We start from the raw sequence: 17,353 nt of genomic DNA, 5'->3' as shown, positions 1-17,353 counted from the left end.
GTGGCCACTGACCTATCTGGAGTTGACTGGGATCAGTACACAGTAATCGAACGTCCTCCTGACGATGGACACTATTGGGTACTTGTTCCCTGTGGACCTGAATATGATCACTGGTCATGGGCGCAATGCAGCAGTGGTGTCGATGCAGAGATGAGAAGCAAACAGGTTGGGAAAGGCTGTGGGCTAACGGAAGGAGAGTGTAAACAGTTAATTCACTATCCTAGCTCGGTAGGTGTCATGCTATCCTCATCTTGCCATTTTGTTGATTCATCTGCCATGCGTAACCAGCTGAGCAAAGTCAGCACAGATTGAACAAAAGGTTTCGTCGACTATTGGCGCTTACGTCAATGCTATGGAATCAGCTCGCGACCAAGTCGTCAGCACCGATAAGAGAGACCAAAGCACTCGTGTTGTAATCTCTGAAGATTCCAGAGAGCCTGGCTCAGCTAGCAGACCGCCTGCCACGCTCACCCGGTCCAACAATATGGGAAGACGTCGGGGAACCTTGAAACTGCGTCAGTGTACTCGCGAGGGATCTCCTTTCTCTTCGCGCAAAGCTCCCAAGCTTGGGACCTCCGACGAAGATGACGGACCCCAATGAGAGTCTTCTTGGAGCAGTTCGCTCATCCCAGACGGGTAGAGGAAGAAGAGCTCGAATTTTGTCGGCTGCGCTTCAACACCCATTGTCATTGTTCGGAAGACTGAATTGAGGTTCTCTCGAGGTGAAATGGAAGTTCAATTTATGCATACCTTACCATCGCAAGCGCATTCCCTTGACCACATGACAGTAGGCGTGAATACGTAATCATTGGTCCCCTTCAGATCAACATCCCCGGAACATCCTCTTCCGGGTTTTAGTCTCCCTATTGTTTTGCATTTCTTCTTTCCGCTCATCTACTGTGCACCACACTCAGAAGCCTTATCTTATCAGTATGGCTGGTGACCGATCAGAGACCGAGGGTACTGGTTCCATCTCACCTCGTGTCGATATCAGCACGAACAAGTCGGGTGTGCGGGCTGATTTAGCGGACAGTCCTCGTCCTAACAAGCGTATAAAAGTAGCTGCAGCTTGCGACGAATGCAGTGAGCCATTCATGGATTGAATCATGCTCACACCTCTATATATGTGTTCTCTGCGCTGACGCCTGTTTCACTTCTGACTGTCTCAGAGCTGCGAAAAGTGGGATGCGATGGGCACCAGCCATGCAAGAGGTGTTCGCAGGATGCTCGACCTTGCATCTACGGAAAACGGGAGGTCAAATCGGCCTTAACGAGAGCGAGGATGACAGAACTAGAAGAGAGGTGCGAAGCATATCCCGTTGGCCATCTTCACGCTGATATTGCGGGTGGTAATTAGGATTGAAGCCTACGAGCGATTATGGAATACCGTCTTTGAAGGCTATTCCTTCGAAGATGCGTATGCTGACATGGCGAGTCATGGTCTCAAGGATGCCAGCGATCGTGCCAAAGCACATGTACCCGTGGGAGAAATAGTGAGTCGATGATATCTCCGTGGGGCTGCCAAGAGGCCATCTTATAATGTACGATCTAGTATCATCGGGGAAGGGACATTCAGGCAAATAGAGATCAGATCGAACCTGAACCTGAAGCGATCCTGGATTGCCCTAACTTGCCAAAAACGCACAGCCCCGGAACCCAAAATATGCCAGTCGTACCTGTCGTATCTTTTCCTCCCACACGACTGCCGTCTGCGGAGCCAGACTTGCCGCGACAACAATCTGCTTCTGATGGTGACGATGGGGATTTCGAGTGGCAAGAGGAGACGAACAGACATACCGATCCGGTGTCCGACCATCTGCAAGTAGGCAACCTTGGAACACAGTCCGACGCAGGAATGGCGAGTTTCAGATCATCAGGGAAAGGTGCTAGCTATCTGGGACTGTCTTCAGGTGCAACATTCCTCAATGCTATACGAAGACTGTCGCCAAAGTCTGTGCAAGGTCTATCACCAATTGGAGCTTTTATCACTTCAGGCTCGTTAGTCATGGGAGGCTGGTCGGGTATGACGCAAGAGTGGACTTCAAATCAGCCTAGTAAACAAGTCATACTTCCCCCATCGGTGGAAACAAGACCTTTAGTGGAGAGCTATTTTCGATATTTCCGTGAGTTTCACCCAGATCGGACGCCCGTTTAACCCCCTTGTCCTGACTGATTGCATCGCTTCAGATCATCTCACTCCACTGGTGCACGAGCCAACGATCCGAGCTCAACTCAGTGGTGCCCTCCCTATCGTAAAACCCGGTTCAGATGTCCTCATGTACATGATCTTCGCCATGGGCGCCCTAGATCTTGCCCAAAGTGAAGAAGACGATGATGGTTATCGGTATTATCAGATCGCACGCCAATCTATGGACCGTGAGATCCTGGAAGGAGGGACGTTGCCTCTTGTGCAAGGATTAGCTATCATGGCAAATTACTTGCAGCGGAGCAATCGACCCAACGCTGGCTATCTATGCTTGGGGATGGCCATACGCATGGCTACCGCTCTTGGATTGCATATACCAGCCACAAGTAAAAGACATACACCTCTTGAAAAGGAGATTCGAGTCAGGGCTTGGTGGTCCATCGTCACTTTGGAAGCTGGATGTGCCGTCACTTTCGGTCGACCTCATGCTCATGGTCCCCTTCAGCTAGCTGGTATGCCTTTGCCGATCAACTGCGATGACGAACATCTCACGGTTTCCACTACCCTGCAACCCGCCGATAGCGATCGACCCACATTGTACACCGCCCTCATCGTTCAGGCTAAATTGGCCAAGGTGACTTGCGGCTTACACGATCGGATCCTTCAGTCGCACCCGGCGCCATCGGTGGATCAAGTGAGGCGCTATGATCAGCGCATAATATCGGCTCTTCAGCGTGAACTCGGATCTATGCAGATGCATACCAACGAGCCGTATCATCTCGCCAGAGCAGTGCAGATCTGGAGGACAAGGGATTTCCGAGCGATATTACACCGACCGATATTGTTGGCGGCAGCATGGGACACGAGTGGTACTAAGGCTTCATTACCCGGTATCAGGGAGTGCATCGAGTAAGTCGCACTAAGACCAGAATCTAACAGCGGGGCTGACTGTTTCCGTCAGTTCTTGTCGTGATCTCGCGATTGCGAATCTTCAAGACATTGGACAATACGTGCTTAACCAACCTAATCATGAAAGAGGTTCGGAATGGTATACACTGTACTTTGCTTTCCGGGCATCGTTGACCCTGCTCCTGTCCATCGTGTGGGAGCCATATCATCCCGCTGCTACTCTCTGGAAAAGCGTTCTCTCATCCACGGCATCCTGGTTCAGGCAAATTCGATCGATGAAGACCGTGAGCTCGTCCCCCTCTGTTGCGGATATACACAGGCAATGCTCAGGAATCCGACCACATAGCTCGCATCTTCCTATGCTTCCGTACTGGAAAGCGTAGTTGGAACAGTACCCTCTCCCAGTATGATAGACCAGTTGATACAGGCAATTGGTGAACCATCGGCCAGTACATGGTCAGAGACAGGCAATTCGTCAAATGCCAACGACAGCACAACCGATCAAAGCGGATTAGATTTTGAGCGATACTGGTGAGTCATCGATGGACGAAAGCCATCTGACAAGGATGTTGACGATGCATCACTGGATAGGATGGAGCTATGGGGTAATGATGCTGCGACAACGAACAATGTATGGCCAATCTCAGGAACAGATACCCAGCCCGGCTGGCAGTTTTAGGGATCAGCGTTCATGACTTCATGCCGCCTCCAGACTTCACGGTTCGGGATACGAGTTGAAAGTGTTGTATGTAACAATAATGGTATGCATGAGGTTCGTACACAGTATGGAAATGAGGGATTTTGCCGCTTTCTAAAAAGCTAATACAAGCAGCTTGATGTCAGTACGAAAAATCGTCATCAGAAGCACAGTTGGCTTACCGGATTCTAATAACCATCCTCCATCGATCACCACCTCAGCTCCAGTGACGTACTGGTTCTAGAGTTACACATACAGGGTCAGTGTTCATTTCAAGCAGTGAAGCACAATAAGCCGAACTATTCTAGCTCACAGTGATCAACCCGAAGATGCATTGGGCGTAATCGACTGCTTTACCAGGTCGACCGAATGGAATTCCCCATTGATGACGGAATTCATTGTGATGAGCGTCGGAGCCAGTGTTGTTTTCGGGAGGGATGATAGTCATTCCCTAAAGCGGAAAAGGGTAAGCTAGGGAGTCAGACATGCATTTGGGCCAAAGACGTCAGACTCACAGAAGGAAAGTAACCAGGACAGATGACATTCTGCGAACGAATAGAGGGGTATGGGTTGCTCCGGTCAGTCTCAGGGTTTAGCGCATGGAAGTGTGCACAATGACCTACCACTCTGATTCCGAGACCTCTTCTAGCGAACTCCGTAGCCTGCTGATGGGATAAGGAGATAGTAGCAGCTCTTTTAGACTGAGTTAGCGTATGCCCAAGACAATAGAAAAATTTGACACTCACTTTCCTGCATTGTAGTTGAATTGACCCCGTTGAGAGGTCTTGGTGATGCCAGACATCGATGAAAGGTTGACTATGTTTCCTGGTTCTGGGAAACCGCCGACGGTCTTGGCAGCCGCAAGGAGGGGGAGGAATGCGAAAGTCGTGAAGTGATAAGAAGCAGTGTTGATCTTGTAGGTGTCGAGCCTGTACACAGGTGTCATAAGCCCAAACCTTGCTGCATTTGAATGCTAATGAGGGGGTCGTCTGTCATCGATCACTCACCAAGTTTCGAAAGATTCCCCCTCAAACATCTGTTTGGACAGCCCCTCGGGCGTCTGCTCACACGCGTTGATATCCGTTGCTCCGAGCGATACACCGTGATCTACCGGTATGTCAGTGAAGGTCGAGCATGCTCTTTACGCACCCGCAACTTACTATTTATAAGTACATTGATCCACTTCTCTTTAGCTTGGACCTCTTCAGCGAACTCTATACCGCTGATCAGCCGCTAAATCTCCATGAAGACCATGCGGGACACTTACTTTGGATACCCTCTTTGGTGCTGACATCCGCCTGGATGGCTACTATGCTTCCCTTGCCCTTGTTTCCCAGCTTCTCATAGCTCTCTACAGCAGCTTGCAGTGGTTCCGGTCTCCTTCCCGTGATGTAGACTTTTGCACCATTTTCAGCTAAAGCAGTCGCGGTCACAAGGCCCAGACCTGTCCCTCCTCCAGTAACTAAGATGCAAGTCAGCATTGCAGAAAAGGTTGGACACTGTCATGGACCACATACCAACTGCGACCCAGCCATCAACATTGAAGAGGCTGGACACTTCTAGTCCACCTTGTCCTGTGCTTTGGAAAAGAGCGGTCGCTGACATATTTTGAAGTTCAAGTTTGCTGAAGTAGGTATTCACGATATTGCACCGGAGCATGGGAGCTTGCGATCAGCTCGCTGAGCATCTCTTATATATGATGAAGCCAGGGGCTCAAGTTCCGATATTGTGTCTGTTCTGTTAAACTCGAGATGGATGAGATGGGAGTGGTCAAGAGCAGTCCGAGGTCACAAAAAGCGGGGGGTGACGAAAGCCGCACGCAGGATCCTCATAGTCACGTAAAGAATCAGGGTTCGGAACACAGTCTTCCATCCGAGATGCCCCTGTCCTCTTTCATTTCATCCACCATGGACAGCCCAGCCAGGCATCGCCGCTCATAGCGGAAATCCGGACTCCATGCGGCAGAGGTAGAGTAAATACAGCCTGCCAGATCAGGGATCACTCAACAAGATACAAGTGGAGGTTAGCTGTTTTGATCACTCGACATCTTCGGTCCTGGAAATCAATCACATCGATGAAATGTCAAGGACGATAGACCAGCTGGCGCACGATATCGTTGATACGTATCATGCGTAAGTGATTCCCCCAATGACTCGTCGTTTGTCAAGGCTGACAGGTATGAGAAATAAAAGCCGTGCAGGAGACACTCGTCTCTTAGTCGGTATTGCTGGGTACGTCTTCTTCACAGACCCTTCACGACCTATTGGATAATGACGAGATGAATAGACCGCCAGGATGCGGCAAGTCCACTATAGCAAACCCCTTGACGCAGCGTATCAACTCTATCCTACATTCAGCCCACAGCCCCTCTCAAGCTGAAGAGTCCATAAGCGCAGTGTGTGTCAGTCTCGATGGATGGCATTATACGCTGGCAGAGTTAGATGCGATGGAGGATCCGGTGTATGCTCATAGGTGGAGGGTGAGTGTTGCATCCCTGCTCCTGCTCCTGCTCCTGTTCCTGCTACTGCTCCTCAAATCAAGTCTGAAGCCCCATATCTATACTAGGGAGCAGCGTTCAGCTTCAACCAACCCGAGTATCGCAAGTTTCTGGAAAAACTGAAGACCCCCTCACATCTGGGTACACCAGCGACTATCCCTTTTCCCACCTTTGATCACGCTATAAAGAATCCCGTATTATCTCCAACGCCTATTACAACCAGCAACAAGATTGTACTCATTGAAGGCCTGTATACGTTGCTCGATATTCCCGGATGGAAGGATTGTTCCGATATGATGGATTTCAAGGTATGGGTAGATGTAGATGAGGAGACGGCGCGTAGAAGGCTTGTCAAGAGGAATTTTGAGGCTGGAATAACGGCTGATGTGGAAAGTTGTGCGGAAAGAGGTGAGCCGTCTGTCCCTAGAGATCATGTCTTTTCGATGTGCAAGCCACCACGATGCAAGCTGATGAGCGCATCCTGTTCAGTCGATGCGGTCGATATGAAAAATGGCGAATTCGTCAGGGCTCATACCATCAAGCCTACCCACGTATTCGTATCCGTAGACGGAGAAGTGTACTGATGCGGAGAGGATGAATGTGCATATAAGCTGTTAGTATGTCTTCAATGCATGACTGAATCATTGAACCTTAATGGGGAGGATGGCAATCAGACTCGAGATAGCATCTTTTTTACTCCAACGATCTTGCGCGACTGGAAGACACACGCAACAAACACATTGTACATTCGTGTATTCGTGCATAAAGGAATCACTTCGTCGACTGAGGACTTCTAGTCTTCTCGCTCGCCAATCGAATAGCCCATGTGAGCTCGTATGTTCGAACAGCTGGATGTCATTGGCTCAGCCCGACTCAGCAAATATGGATTGGAGCGACCAAAGGGAGCTCACCGTCTGCAAAAGAGCTGAGCACTGGGATGTCGGAGGTGCCTTTAGCAGCTGTATCGATGAAGGTCGACATCTCGGACAGGAAAGGATCATCGTCGTTGAAATTGTGTACTTCCTCGACGTCACTTCCCGGTCTTCGGACATGCAGAGTGGGTCGGTTGTCTATCGCAAAAGGGTGAGTTTACCAGACCCATCGTATGGAATGAGTCCACTCACAAGGATCGATCAATTTCAATTGATAGCCATCAGCGAAGACGGTTATCTCTGTGGAGAATCTGTTTGACCTGATCAGCAATCGGATTCGAATACCTCTTGCCCAGATGCTGGCTAAACATACTCTGTTCCCTGCAGGGCTACGCCATGCTCCAGATGACCTATTGCGCCCGACTTGTATTTCCAAGTAGCACTGGTGAATCGTGGAATGCGATCATCTTCAGGTACAAGGTTTTTCTCGTCGAAAGGTATCTGCAGTCTCCGATTCAGCATGTCCTTATCCACTCCAGGAGAATTATATACCTTTGTGAGCTGTCCAGGCTTTTCATACCATTCGACACTGTGAGCCATGACTGTACCCAAGTCTACCTCCCCAGCAAAATACCGCGAGAGATCGCAGAAATGAGCTGTGTTCAAGGTCTGATTAGCCAGATAGATCGCATGAATGTAAATCTCCTTTGACCCACTGGCTTGCTCCACGATTGGACCGCAATCGATCGACTTGGTCCACCAAGCAACTTTTGCACTATGCTCGTATGCTGAAGATTGCCAGGTCAGCGCTGATGCTCTTCTACTGCCAACGAAGAGGACTCACCCATCACATATCGTGCAGAAGTCATCATGACCTCCAGGTTGTTCTCTTTCAGAATCTGCTTCATCTTCTGCACCGCAGCAGAATACCTCAACATGTATCCCACACTGACCAGATTGGGCTTGCCCTCCAGGAACTGGGCTACTTTGGATGCCTCACCCACGCTGCCCGTGCTGACGGGCTTTTCAACGAATAACGCAGCCTTAGGAAATCCTTCGGATAATTGGATCTCCGTGTTGAGTCCCTTTGACGGGTCTGTGGTACCCCTAAACGCCGGAGGCGAACCCAGTAGAACCAAATCAGGGGGACTGCCGGATAATTTGGATATGGCTTCTTGAACAGTGCGGTATATCGGAGTGTCGGCGTACGCTGACGCTGCGAACGTGAGTTTCTTCGCGTCCAGAACCGCTTGAGCTCTTGAGGCCGCCGGATCCACGAGACCCACGACCTTCAGGCGGTTCCCAAGCTTCTGCTCGATCCTTTGGGAGTGATTCCAAGGCTATTTGCATGCGGTCTTAGCAATATCGACGCTCGTAAGTGTTTATCAACTCACTCCTTCATCAGATCCAAAATTAACTATTGATCGTCTGTCAGCTAGCACAATTTCTGTCCAAAGCGATGCACTCACTGTTGCCGGCACCTATCACAAGTACTTTGACGTCGGGTCCTGCTTCCGGCTGCACACTGTGGGAAATATCAGCTTGTATTGATGATGCCATATCCTGTATAGCAACCTACCGAGCGGTCGGTATGTCATTGTCATGCCCCAGTCCCTCGATCGCAGCAGACGGTCTCGTCCTCGTAGTCCCAAATCCTCTGATCGCGGCTTGTCTCCACGCGGCAGAGGCTACTCCCGCTTGCGAATACAATCGAGGTATCGGCATTGGGGTTATTCCTGCAGCGAAGGCTGCTGAACGACGGGCAATAGCTGTAGGTCTCATGTTGATCGTTATACTGAGTCTGCCTGGCACTGTTTGTTGTTGAGTTATTGATCAGATTGAAGCAACGCGGCAGTAGTATACACAGAATGTTATCAACTAAATCTTGAATCCGACAACTTTCGCGAATGACGCGTGCAACCCGAAATCTCTCGCTTTCGGAGGGATGACTTCCGTGATCCTTTCAGTCCTTCTCTCAGCTGGCTACACAGCATGCTGACAGCGTATGCATGTCAGGCCCTTTTAGCAACCGACCGCATCATCTTCAGACTTCTTTCAGGCTAAAGAAGTTGTCGGAACTCGGAAAATGCATGTTTCGGAATCGGAACGGTGCATTCCGTCAATATGTCTGAAAGCCTTGAGTTGGACCTCCTTCTTGAGAATTGAAGACATATAAGGTATCCTTGGGGCACCAATGGTCGTACGAATCCAGCTCGAAGGATATACCTCCTATTCAATCAAAGCAAGAAGGCTACAGGCATAGCAAGATGGGTTTACCAGCATTAGCAGTAGTCTTGGGCGCTTTCGCCTCGTTCTCCGGCTTCCTGTGAGTACACCAATAAACGCCACATGGGATGGGATCGAGTTGCTGACCATCGGTGGACACAGTTTCGGCTATGATACCGGATACATCTCAGGATGTAAAGAGATGGAATCGTTCATACGGACATTCGGAACCATGCAGCCGGACGGATCTTACCTGTTGGGTTCAGGCAGAGACAGTCTGATCACTTCCATTTTGTCGGTCGGAACATGTTTGGGAGCTCTTTGCGGATCCATCGTAGGTGATAGGATTGGCCGAAGATTCGGAATCATCTTCTATATATGTGAGTCAATGATGTTCTGTAGACTTGACAGATCGAGCGAAGCTCACTATCGGGTCCGCTTTTGTCGCTTCGGACAGGCCTTTTCTTCATCGGTGTAGCTTGCCAAACCGGTTGCAAGAGTCTAGCAGGGTTCGCCATCGGGCGGGTATTTGCTGGTCTAGGTGTGGGCGGGACTTCCTGCCTTGTGCCCCTATACCAAGCAGAATGTTCACCGAAGTCAATCCGAGGGCTGGTCGTCTCGGCATATCAGTTCTTCGTGACTGTCGGTCTATTGGTTGCTGCATGTGTGGTGTATGCAACCAAAGACAGAGCCGACAACTCAGCATACGAGATCCCAATTGGAATTCAGTTTGTGTGGGGAGCGTTGATTATCGGCGGGATGTGCCTTCTCCCCGAGTCGCCAAGATGGCTCTTATCGAGAGACAATCATGCCAAAGCGAAGAAGTCATTGTCGAGATTGTTGGGTCAACCGGAAGACTCTCAGGCCGTTACGACAGAATTCGCTGAGATCGCTGCGAATCTGGAACACGAGCGTTCCGTCGGCAAAGCAAGTTGGGCAGACTGCTTCAAGTACGGGGAAGGCAAGACGAGACTGAGGATCTTCACCGGTATGGCGCTCCAAGCTCTTCAGCAGCTCACTGTAGGTTAATCACTTCAACAGTATATATGGTCGGACAGCTGAACATATCCACCCGACTGTCAGGGAGTTAATTTCATCTTCTACTACGGCACCTCCTTCTTCGCCAACTCCGGAATCTCCAACCCTTTCTTAACGACTATCGCCACCAATGTTGTCAATGTCGGGATGAGTGTAGTCGGGATGTTAGCCGCCGATAGAGTTGGTAGAAGACCACTCATGATGTACGGAGCCGCAGGTATGGCAGTATCGCAACTGATTGTTGCCGCTGTGGGAGTCGCAGTCTCGCAAGCCAATCAGGCAGGTCAGAAGGTGTTGGTGGCTTTCTGCTGCATCTATATCGCCCACTTCGCTTCGACCTGGGGTACGTTGGCTTGGGTGATCACCTCGGAGATCTACCCTTACGAGTTGAGAGGGAAAGGAATGAGTCTATCAACTGCCACACAATGGTTGTTTAATTTCGCAATCGGGGTAAGCGTTCTTCGATCCCTCAATCGTCGTTCTCCTGTTTAGACTGACAGTGGGATTTTGTTGTCATCCAGTATGCTACTCCATATCTGGTCGATGAAGCTCCTGGAAGTGCGGGCTTGAAGACCAATGTCTTTTGGATCTGGGGCGGATGCTGCTGTATTGCCTTTGTCTTCGCGTACTTCGTGAGTACAGAATCTTCTCCCGAAGATAGGTATGAGAAAGCCAGCGGTGACATCATCCTTTCAACAGTTTATTCCCGAGACGAAAGAGCTATCACTCGAGCAATGCGATCTGTTATACAGAAACTCGACCATTCTGAAATCAGCAGCATACCGAAGACAGATTTTACAGCACGATATCCACGACGATGAGATCATGCATTACAGCGCCAACAAGGGTCCAAGAACTCAACATATCGAGGAGGATGCCAAACAGTCATCTCGACCGGAGACAATTGCGTAGAGATCATGGTGACGATCCGTAGGAGTGTTACTGCTCGGGGCATAGATGCGAGTTCTCCATAAGAGTTAAAGGCGGCAGCACAATCGCCATTGTGGATGGACTGATACTTAGACGTTTGGATGATGAGAGCCATAGACAATTAGGTGAAAGCTCTGTCAGCTGACAGAAGACACATTCGGTCGATGTGAACCATGTATCGCTAGTACCATGAGAAGTCCATAAGGTCGTGGTAACTTCATTCCGATGCTGGCATGAAACACTCGTACCGCATTCGAGTTTCGCATAAGTACATGAGCCTATTGAGTATGTCTCATCTTCTTGCACTCCGAGTCCCCTTCACCTGTACTGATCAAATATTCCTTCATGACACGGGTAGCATCCGTTAATCGCTGGCTGCGAACGTCCACAGCCTTCCTTCCTTCTCGCCTGATGCTAATAGATTCGGCAGCACGACCAGAAAAGGCAGCAAAATTGAGAATCCACCCAACAATGAAAGGTAATTGAGAGTCATTCTCCAAGTACAAAGGACCAAGCTTCCGCGTAAAGTATTCGTCAGCCGATAGTTGGACTTTCTTGAGGATAGTCAAGCATCTCAGATGCATGGAGACGTAATCGAATCTGATTGATCGAGTTTCCGCCTCGAGACCAGCTTCTAAAATCGACAAAAGCTGCAAAATGGAGAATTTGTGACTTCGATGATTCCTCTTGCGACGTATTGTGTATTTTTTATCAGCAATGGCGCTCTGCTTTGCTTCATCGGCGAGAATATCGGAAAGGAGGGTTTCCACCGAGTTGAGACCGAAGGATGTTCCCGCCGATGGATCTCGTAAGTATTTTCCGGAAAAGATTGGCAGTATTTGCGCATGGTCTGTAAGGCCTTTCGGCCCTGATTTGGAAAGCAATGAGAATTTCTTTTTGGGTTTGTTGAGGTAGCTAGGCAAAGGGTTCCCAGTATAAACGTGTCTCGAAGCACCTTGAACTTCGGTCGAGTATCCCATCATGCGCAAGAAGGATGCGAGCGAGTCATCGATATTGTCAGGGTATTTGCCGCCAAAGATATCTTCTTTGCCGTGTAAATCCATGACCAATTCCATATCTTCCCAAGTGTTGAACTTCTCACCGGGAAGTACCCCAGAACGCTTGCAGGCGGCAAACAGATGAGCGGTGGACAGGATGGAGCCGAACGAGTTGGCCAAAGACAGGCCAAGGTGTTGATATTTCAAGCGGAGTCTGAACAGCATTAAACCGCACAACAGGGGATCACGATCAAAAATTGAGCATTGGAGTGGGAGGCGCCCTTCAATAGATTTGTACACGAGATCGAGTGGTACCATTCTGCGCCAGCAGTCAAGCTCTTCCAAGAACGCTTTGTCGATCAATCGATTTTCAGAATGCCAGATGCTTTCCGGAGCTTCAGGTTCGATATTCTGTCTTCGACTATATGATGTGAACATGTCGGAGGCAGCAGACCTGAGCTCCTTCACGCCGCGATTAGCCTCTGAGCCCAGGACGAAATTGATGTCGATGAAGACTTGACAGTATACCATGAGAAGAAGCGTGGGAGCTTTCGTGCGTGAAAAAGTGCTCATTTCGGCGGCGATCTCATCGATAAAAAAGATGTTGCTGGATTTCTCGTTGCCGCACACAGGAGCTGAAGGTAAAGAACGCTCTCCAACAACGCCGAGTAAGAAGTAATCGGTGAGAGTCTCGCACATCAGGATCTGAGCTTGGTGCCAACGTTTGGTGAAAGGCTGCTTGAAGAATTTCATTTTCGGATTGTAATATCCGAAGTGTCCCACCTTGTAGACCGGTACAAGGCCGTCTTGAATGACGTCCGCCATTCCGCTGAGCATTTGACAGACTGGGATAAGGAGATGCTCGTAGATCGTCGAGGTGAGAAGGTCCTCGTCATCGATGAGGCTGTAAAGTGGTGGCTGAAGATCCATCGCGCCCCCCGCGAAACTGCACTTCAATACGTTGTAGAGCGTCATGAGAAGGAGCTTGATGTCGTGGTTGAAAGCGGGCAGAACAGTTTTCACAATATCATCGTGTGGTTTCCGAAGGAGTTCTAAAGCGGTGTTGCTAGTGACGGCAGCAGTGGTCAAATCGATTTGGCCGGCCTGATACCTTCCCCATATGTCCATGATCTCATCTCTTATGTCGTGCATATCCTCAAGGAATGCTAACACACCGAGGACAAGCTCTTCACGCGAGTATTCCGGAGCACAAGCGATATCAACGGGGGGAGCAGAAGATGGGCACGGATGTTTTGGAATGAAGATGTCCGCCAATTCTTCCGGCTCTTCATCCTTGTCAGTGTATGGAAGCTCGGTGTATCGATTGACTGATGGTGAATGCGGATCAGGCTTGCCGTTGCCGGTCGAGACGGAGTTCTTGTGCTCTTCGAACAAGTTGTAGACTTCGGTAAGGACATTGACAAAAAGGGGGCGTGACCGTCTGTGGAAGCGTTGGGAATGCGAAGGAACCGCTTCAGGCAGCTGTATCGAAGCTGAATGCAGCGCTGGAGAAGGCGCATGACTTCGATAGGGATGGCGACTGAGTTCGAGATGAGGTGCTGAGCGATTGCCTTGTACTGATGTGAAGGGATCAGATAGGTTTGTTTGTCTTTGAATGCTGGGATTGCCCCAGGATGTTGGCCTATCATCAGGTGGGGATTAGCATTATCTCTTCAACATTTCCGTTAGCGTTAAGTATGGATTCCAATTCTCAGCATCCATGTGTCCGTCATGTGTGCTCACCAATATCCAACTTGGCAGTCCTATCCGTTGATTCATCCTCCTCCATCGCATCTTTGATGCCTTGGTCCTCGGAGATTCCTGATTTCTCTAAACCCCCGGTATCGCCCTTCGCCCTTGCCTTGGCTCTCGCTTTTGCTTTCTTCTTGGCATTTTTCTGTTGACTAGGTGTGGGTTTCTCATCGACGCCGACGACTGGATCAACTGTTTGGGTAAAGCTGGAGATGGGGTACCCATACTGGACCGCAGCATTCGCTAGCCAGGACGTCAACTGGTCATTATCGCGTTTATACTGCTGATATTTCGATCGTATCAAACGCGACATAGCTGTTGCTGAGAGTGAGGGAGTATGTTTGAAGCAGACGTATTGTCGAGGGGGAGAGGTATTGCAGCAGGATAACAGCTCGTTGAGCAAGAATTGGTCGATCGAATGGAAAACGAGGGAACCTGTGGGAGATTGCAAAGATACCAGACAAGAAACCAAAGCCTTGCCCGTGAAGCCGATTCCTATCGTAGCACGGATCACTGCAAAGCGACCTTTGCATCTACATGCCTGATGCTGAGAGGTGTGGTACAAGGGGCAAGGTAGTAGAGTTGAACAGTGCGGTGGTCAACTGAAAAAATGAAAAAGGATTAAGGGAATTGCAAGTGAACATGGAATGGTGCTCTTCGGCCCCCTTCACATGACCACACTAAATTACTCATAGCTTGTAACCTCAACTACCTAGCAACGAATCAAATAGCTGCTAAGTCTGATTCACTATGAGCTAATAACTTGGATTCTGCAAGGAGAGACCCAATGGTCTTGCTCTTGTTAGTGTAAATGTCCATGCATTCTAGTGAGAAAAGATAATCAACAGAGGGTTTTATACAAATAACGGCTACCACGTCATGCTGAGTATGGAGTAGGAGATACGCCTTCTATGAGAGCTTTAAGTCGGAGTGCAAGCCGCTTGGAATGGAATCGAGTGTAAGGTAGATAACCAACGAAGATCCAGAGATTGGGCACTCCTGACTCCTTGTACGCCGATCTGAACTCTCCTTCCTCGTCGATACCCCAGATCGGACCGCATTGATCAGCGATGTCATCGCCCAAAGTGTTTCTAACCGAATCGATGGTGTTGGAGAAACCGGTAGCGAAGACAATCAAATCGTAGTGCTTCTTTCGTCCCCCAGAGAGCACAACATCGTTTTCGGTAAAGCTTTCGATATAGCCTTGCTCGACCTTGATTTTACCATTTATGATCTGTTCGCAAGCACCAGCGTCGAAGTAGAAGCCCCCATTCCTTGTCTGGCCCAGGGTTCCGTTACCGGTGCCTCTTTGACCTCGCCATGTCTTCAAACCTTTATCGTGCAGGGCGTTGAGCAGATCGCTGTCAAGGTTCTCAAGGACTTCCGCATTTCGTCTACCTAATTCTTCGGCGGGGCCGGTTGGCATGGCGAATGTAAGCCTGTCTTGTTCGTCAAGGTTTGGCCTGACTCCATCTTTAGGTTCGTAACCACCGATCGCTCTGGGAACGGAGTGCGTTAGAGACATGATGTAGGTGGGCGATCGTTGTAAGAGAGTGACGTCAATACCACGTCGAGCGCAGTCATAAGCGGTGTCGAATCCTGATGAAGAAGTTCCAACAACCAGCACCTTCTTGCCAACGAAGTCTCTCGAGGAATCGTGGGCGGTGGAGTGTCGGTAGATACCGGCTTTCCAATCAGAGATACCTGGGATTACAGGGATAGTCGGGACACCACATAGGGAGGTCGCCATCACCTGAGAACGGAGATCAGTCACTAGTCGAACGACGGGTTTGATATAGCGTGAACTTACAACGTGCTTGGGAGTTAAAGTCCTGAGATCGTTTCCGTTCTTGTTGACTTGCACCTTCCAATTCCCTGCTGAGTCTTGCTCGGCGCCGACGACACTGGAACTGTTCCACACGGCTAGCTCCATTGCTGAAGCGTACCACTGCATGTAAAGACCCTGTTTCTGCGCTGGAGTGTAGGTGGGCCAGTGATCCGGGTATGGGAAGTAGGGGAAGTGATCGGCCCAGTGAGGGAAGTGTAATGAGAGGTATTCGTATCGCTTGGTCCAGACTTCCCCAATCTCAGCACCGCGATCAACGATCAAGGCTTTGACGCCAAGGAACTTCAGACGAGCAGCCAATGCGAGACCACTAATTTGTCATGTATCAGTGGGCGTTCGGCATCACCATGATTGTCGTTTGAAACTCACTTTTGACCACCACCAACAATGACTACTTCCGGTTGGATCTCGTCATCATCCTTGGCTCTTTGTTTTTCCCAGCTGATCGATCCAGTCATGTGTCCGTCAGCTGGAGGGAGTTCCGGGAAGTCATGTAGTGATTCGATGACCGTGTGAAGAGTCCATATTTTCCATCCTTGAGCGGTTTGTACCACGTTGACGACGGCATGAGCGTTGGCAAGCTCGGTATCGAGAGATAAAACGATTTGAAGGTACGCGAGATCTTCGTAGGGTCTCTGTATAGATGGGAGGGGCGCGAGGAACTTAAGGTTCTTGGCTCTGGTCGATGGTAACAAGTCTTGGGCAGCCCGAGCTATATTTTCCTTGAAGTTGAATGTTCGGTAATCCCAAGTGAACGCGAGCTTATCTCGCCACACACCTGCATAAAGGCCATTCCCATCAGTCAGATCTCGATGTGAAGCATCCGGCTCAGGTGTAGTGTGGGCTTACCGTGCTCGAGGAAGAGATCCGTGAAACCAGCAGCATCCCCAGCAGCCAAAACTTTTGATAAAACAGCGACGAACTTTTCGGCTTCTTGAATTGGGTCGATATCTTGAGCAATATCCTGACCGAGGGATTTGATGGTAGGGAGCTCGTGATTGTATTGGAAATCGTACATGTAGTTATCGGCAAGAGGAAGTTTTGGCTGCTTCTCGACTTCGACATGCCCCTCGACAACCTTGGCCTTGAGGTTGGCGGGAGTCGAGTTGATCTTACTGTCTAAGGCGATTGGTGACATCTTGGCAATACTAGTACAGGTTGATAATGCTATGTTGTCAATCAGAGCAGATGACTTACTGCCTCCCTGGTTGCGAGCTTCTTATAATGGAGGCTCATACGATGCTTTTTTTCTGTTGGCGATCAGTCCACGTAGCACGGAGAATCACGAGCTACTGTTTTTGCGCTGCGCGGAATTAACGGAATTCAAACGGGTTTTCCATCGTTGGTGCTACTATCGCCGTTCGATCATTAGTCCGCCAGCGGTTTTTGCGTCAAACAAACGTGGGAAAAGCCCGATGACAGTCGACTCCCTCGCTTAGGCT

The 17,353-nt window shown here is 49.6% G+C and overlaps 7 protein-coding genes across 7 annotated transcripts; 3 read left to right on the top strand and 4 right to left on the bottom strand.

Moving 5' to 3' along the window:
* Positions 1 to 932: 932 nt before the first annotated feature.
* I303_108156 (uncharacterized protein) lies at positions 933 to 3,734 on the top strand (the record flags this gene model as incomplete). The annotated part of the gene is made up of 8 exons (XM_018410783.1): positions 933 to 1,083; positions 1,170 to 1,302; positions 1,358 to 1,493; positions 1,553 to 2,123; positions 2,188 to 3,055; positions 3,108 to 3,339; positions 3,402 to 3,586; positions 3,647 to 3,734. The coding sequence occupies 8 exons, from the start codon at positions 933 to 935 to the stop codon at positions 3,732 to 3,734; spliced, it is 2,364 nt and encodes a 787-aa protein (XP_018260593.1).
* A 132-nt stretch (positions 3,735 to 3,866) lies between these two features.
* Positions 3,867 to 5,357, bottom strand: I303_108155 (uncharacterized protein; the record flags this gene model as incomplete). Its single annotated transcript, XM_018410784.1, has 9 exons — positions 3,867 to 3,992; positions 4,066 to 4,203; positions 4,268 to 4,297; positions 4,376 to 4,445; positions 4,499 to 4,681; positions 4,760 to 4,859; positions 4,913 to 4,966; positions 5,020 to 5,214; positions 5,270 to 5,357. 9 exons carry the CDS (start codon positions 5,355 to 5,357, stop codon positions 3,867 to 3,869), a joined length of 984 nt encoding a protein of 327 aa, XP_018260594.1.
* Positions 5,358 to 5,831: 474 nt separating this feature from the next.
* I303_108154 (uncharacterized protein) lies at positions 5,832 to 6,833 on the top strand (the record flags this gene model as incomplete). The annotated part of the gene is made up of 5 exons (XM_018410785.2): positions 5,832 to 5,884; positions 5,945 to 5,983; positions 6,039 to 6,231; positions 6,318 to 6,657; positions 6,739 to 6,833. The coding sequence occupies 5 exons, from the start codon at positions 5,832 to 5,834 to the stop codon at positions 6,831 to 6,833; spliced, it is 720 nt and encodes a 239-aa protein (XP_018260595.2).
* Positions 6,834 to 7,020: 187 nt separating this feature from the next.
* On the bottom strand, positions 7,021 to 8,903 carry I303_108153 (uncharacterized protein; the record flags this gene model as incomplete). The annotated part of the gene is made up of 10 exons (XM_018410786.1): positions 7,021 to 7,097; positions 7,161 to 7,319; positions 7,374 to 7,432; positions 7,495 to 7,622; positions 7,674 to 7,777; positions 7,838 to 7,909; positions 7,966 to 8,461; positions 8,516 to 8,538; positions 8,591 to 8,646; positions 8,701 to 8,903. The coding sequence occupies 10 exons, from the start codon at positions 8,901 to 8,903 to the stop codon at positions 7,021 to 7,023; spliced, it is 1,377 nt and encodes a 458-aa protein (XP_018260596.1).
* A 485-nt stretch (positions 8,904 to 9,388) lies between these two features.
* Positions 9,389 to 11,297, top strand: I303_108152 (uncharacterized protein; the record flags this gene model as incomplete). Its single annotated transcript, XM_018410787.1, has 6 exons — positions 9,389 to 9,447; positions 9,510 to 9,727; positions 9,805 to 10,367; positions 10,431 to 10,835; positions 10,907 to 11,017; positions 11,085 to 11,297. 6 exons carry the CDS (start codon positions 9,389 to 9,391, stop codon positions 11,295 to 11,297), a joined length of 1,569 nt encoding a protein of 522 aa, XP_018260597.1.
* Positions 11,298 to 11,593: 296 nt separating this feature from the next.
* On the bottom strand, positions 11,594 to 14,378 carry I303_108151 (uncharacterized protein; the record flags this gene model as incomplete). The annotated part of the gene is made up of 2 exons (XM_018410788.1): positions 11,594 to 13,890; positions 14,057 to 14,378. The coding sequence occupies 2 exons, from the start codon at positions 14,376 to 14,378 to the stop codon at positions 11,594 to 11,596; spliced, it is 2,619 nt and encodes an 872-aa protein (XP_018260598.1).
* A 564-nt stretch (positions 14,379 to 14,942) lies between these two features.
* Positions 14,943 to 17,049, bottom strand: I303_108150 (uncharacterized protein; the record flags this gene model as incomplete). The annotated part of the gene is made up of 4 exons (XM_018410789.1): positions 14,943 to 15,818; positions 15,876 to 16,221; positions 16,281 to 16,689; positions 16,761 to 17,049. The coding sequence occupies 4 exons, from the start codon at positions 17,047 to 17,049 to the stop codon at positions 14,943 to 14,945; spliced, it is 1,920 nt and encodes a 639-aa protein (XP_018260599.1).
* Positions 17,050 to 17,353: the final 304 nt, after the last annotated feature.

This window comes from Kwoniella dejecticola, chromosome 11, assembly GCF_000512565.2.
Source record: "Kwoniella dejecticola CBS 10117 chromosome 11, complete sequence".
Classification (NCBI taxonomy): Eukaryota; Fungi; Basidiomycota; class Tremellomycetes; order Tremellales; family Cryptococcaceae; genus Kwoniella; species Kwoniella dejecticola.
This window is presented reverse-complemented; position numbering and strand designations above follow the sequence as displayed.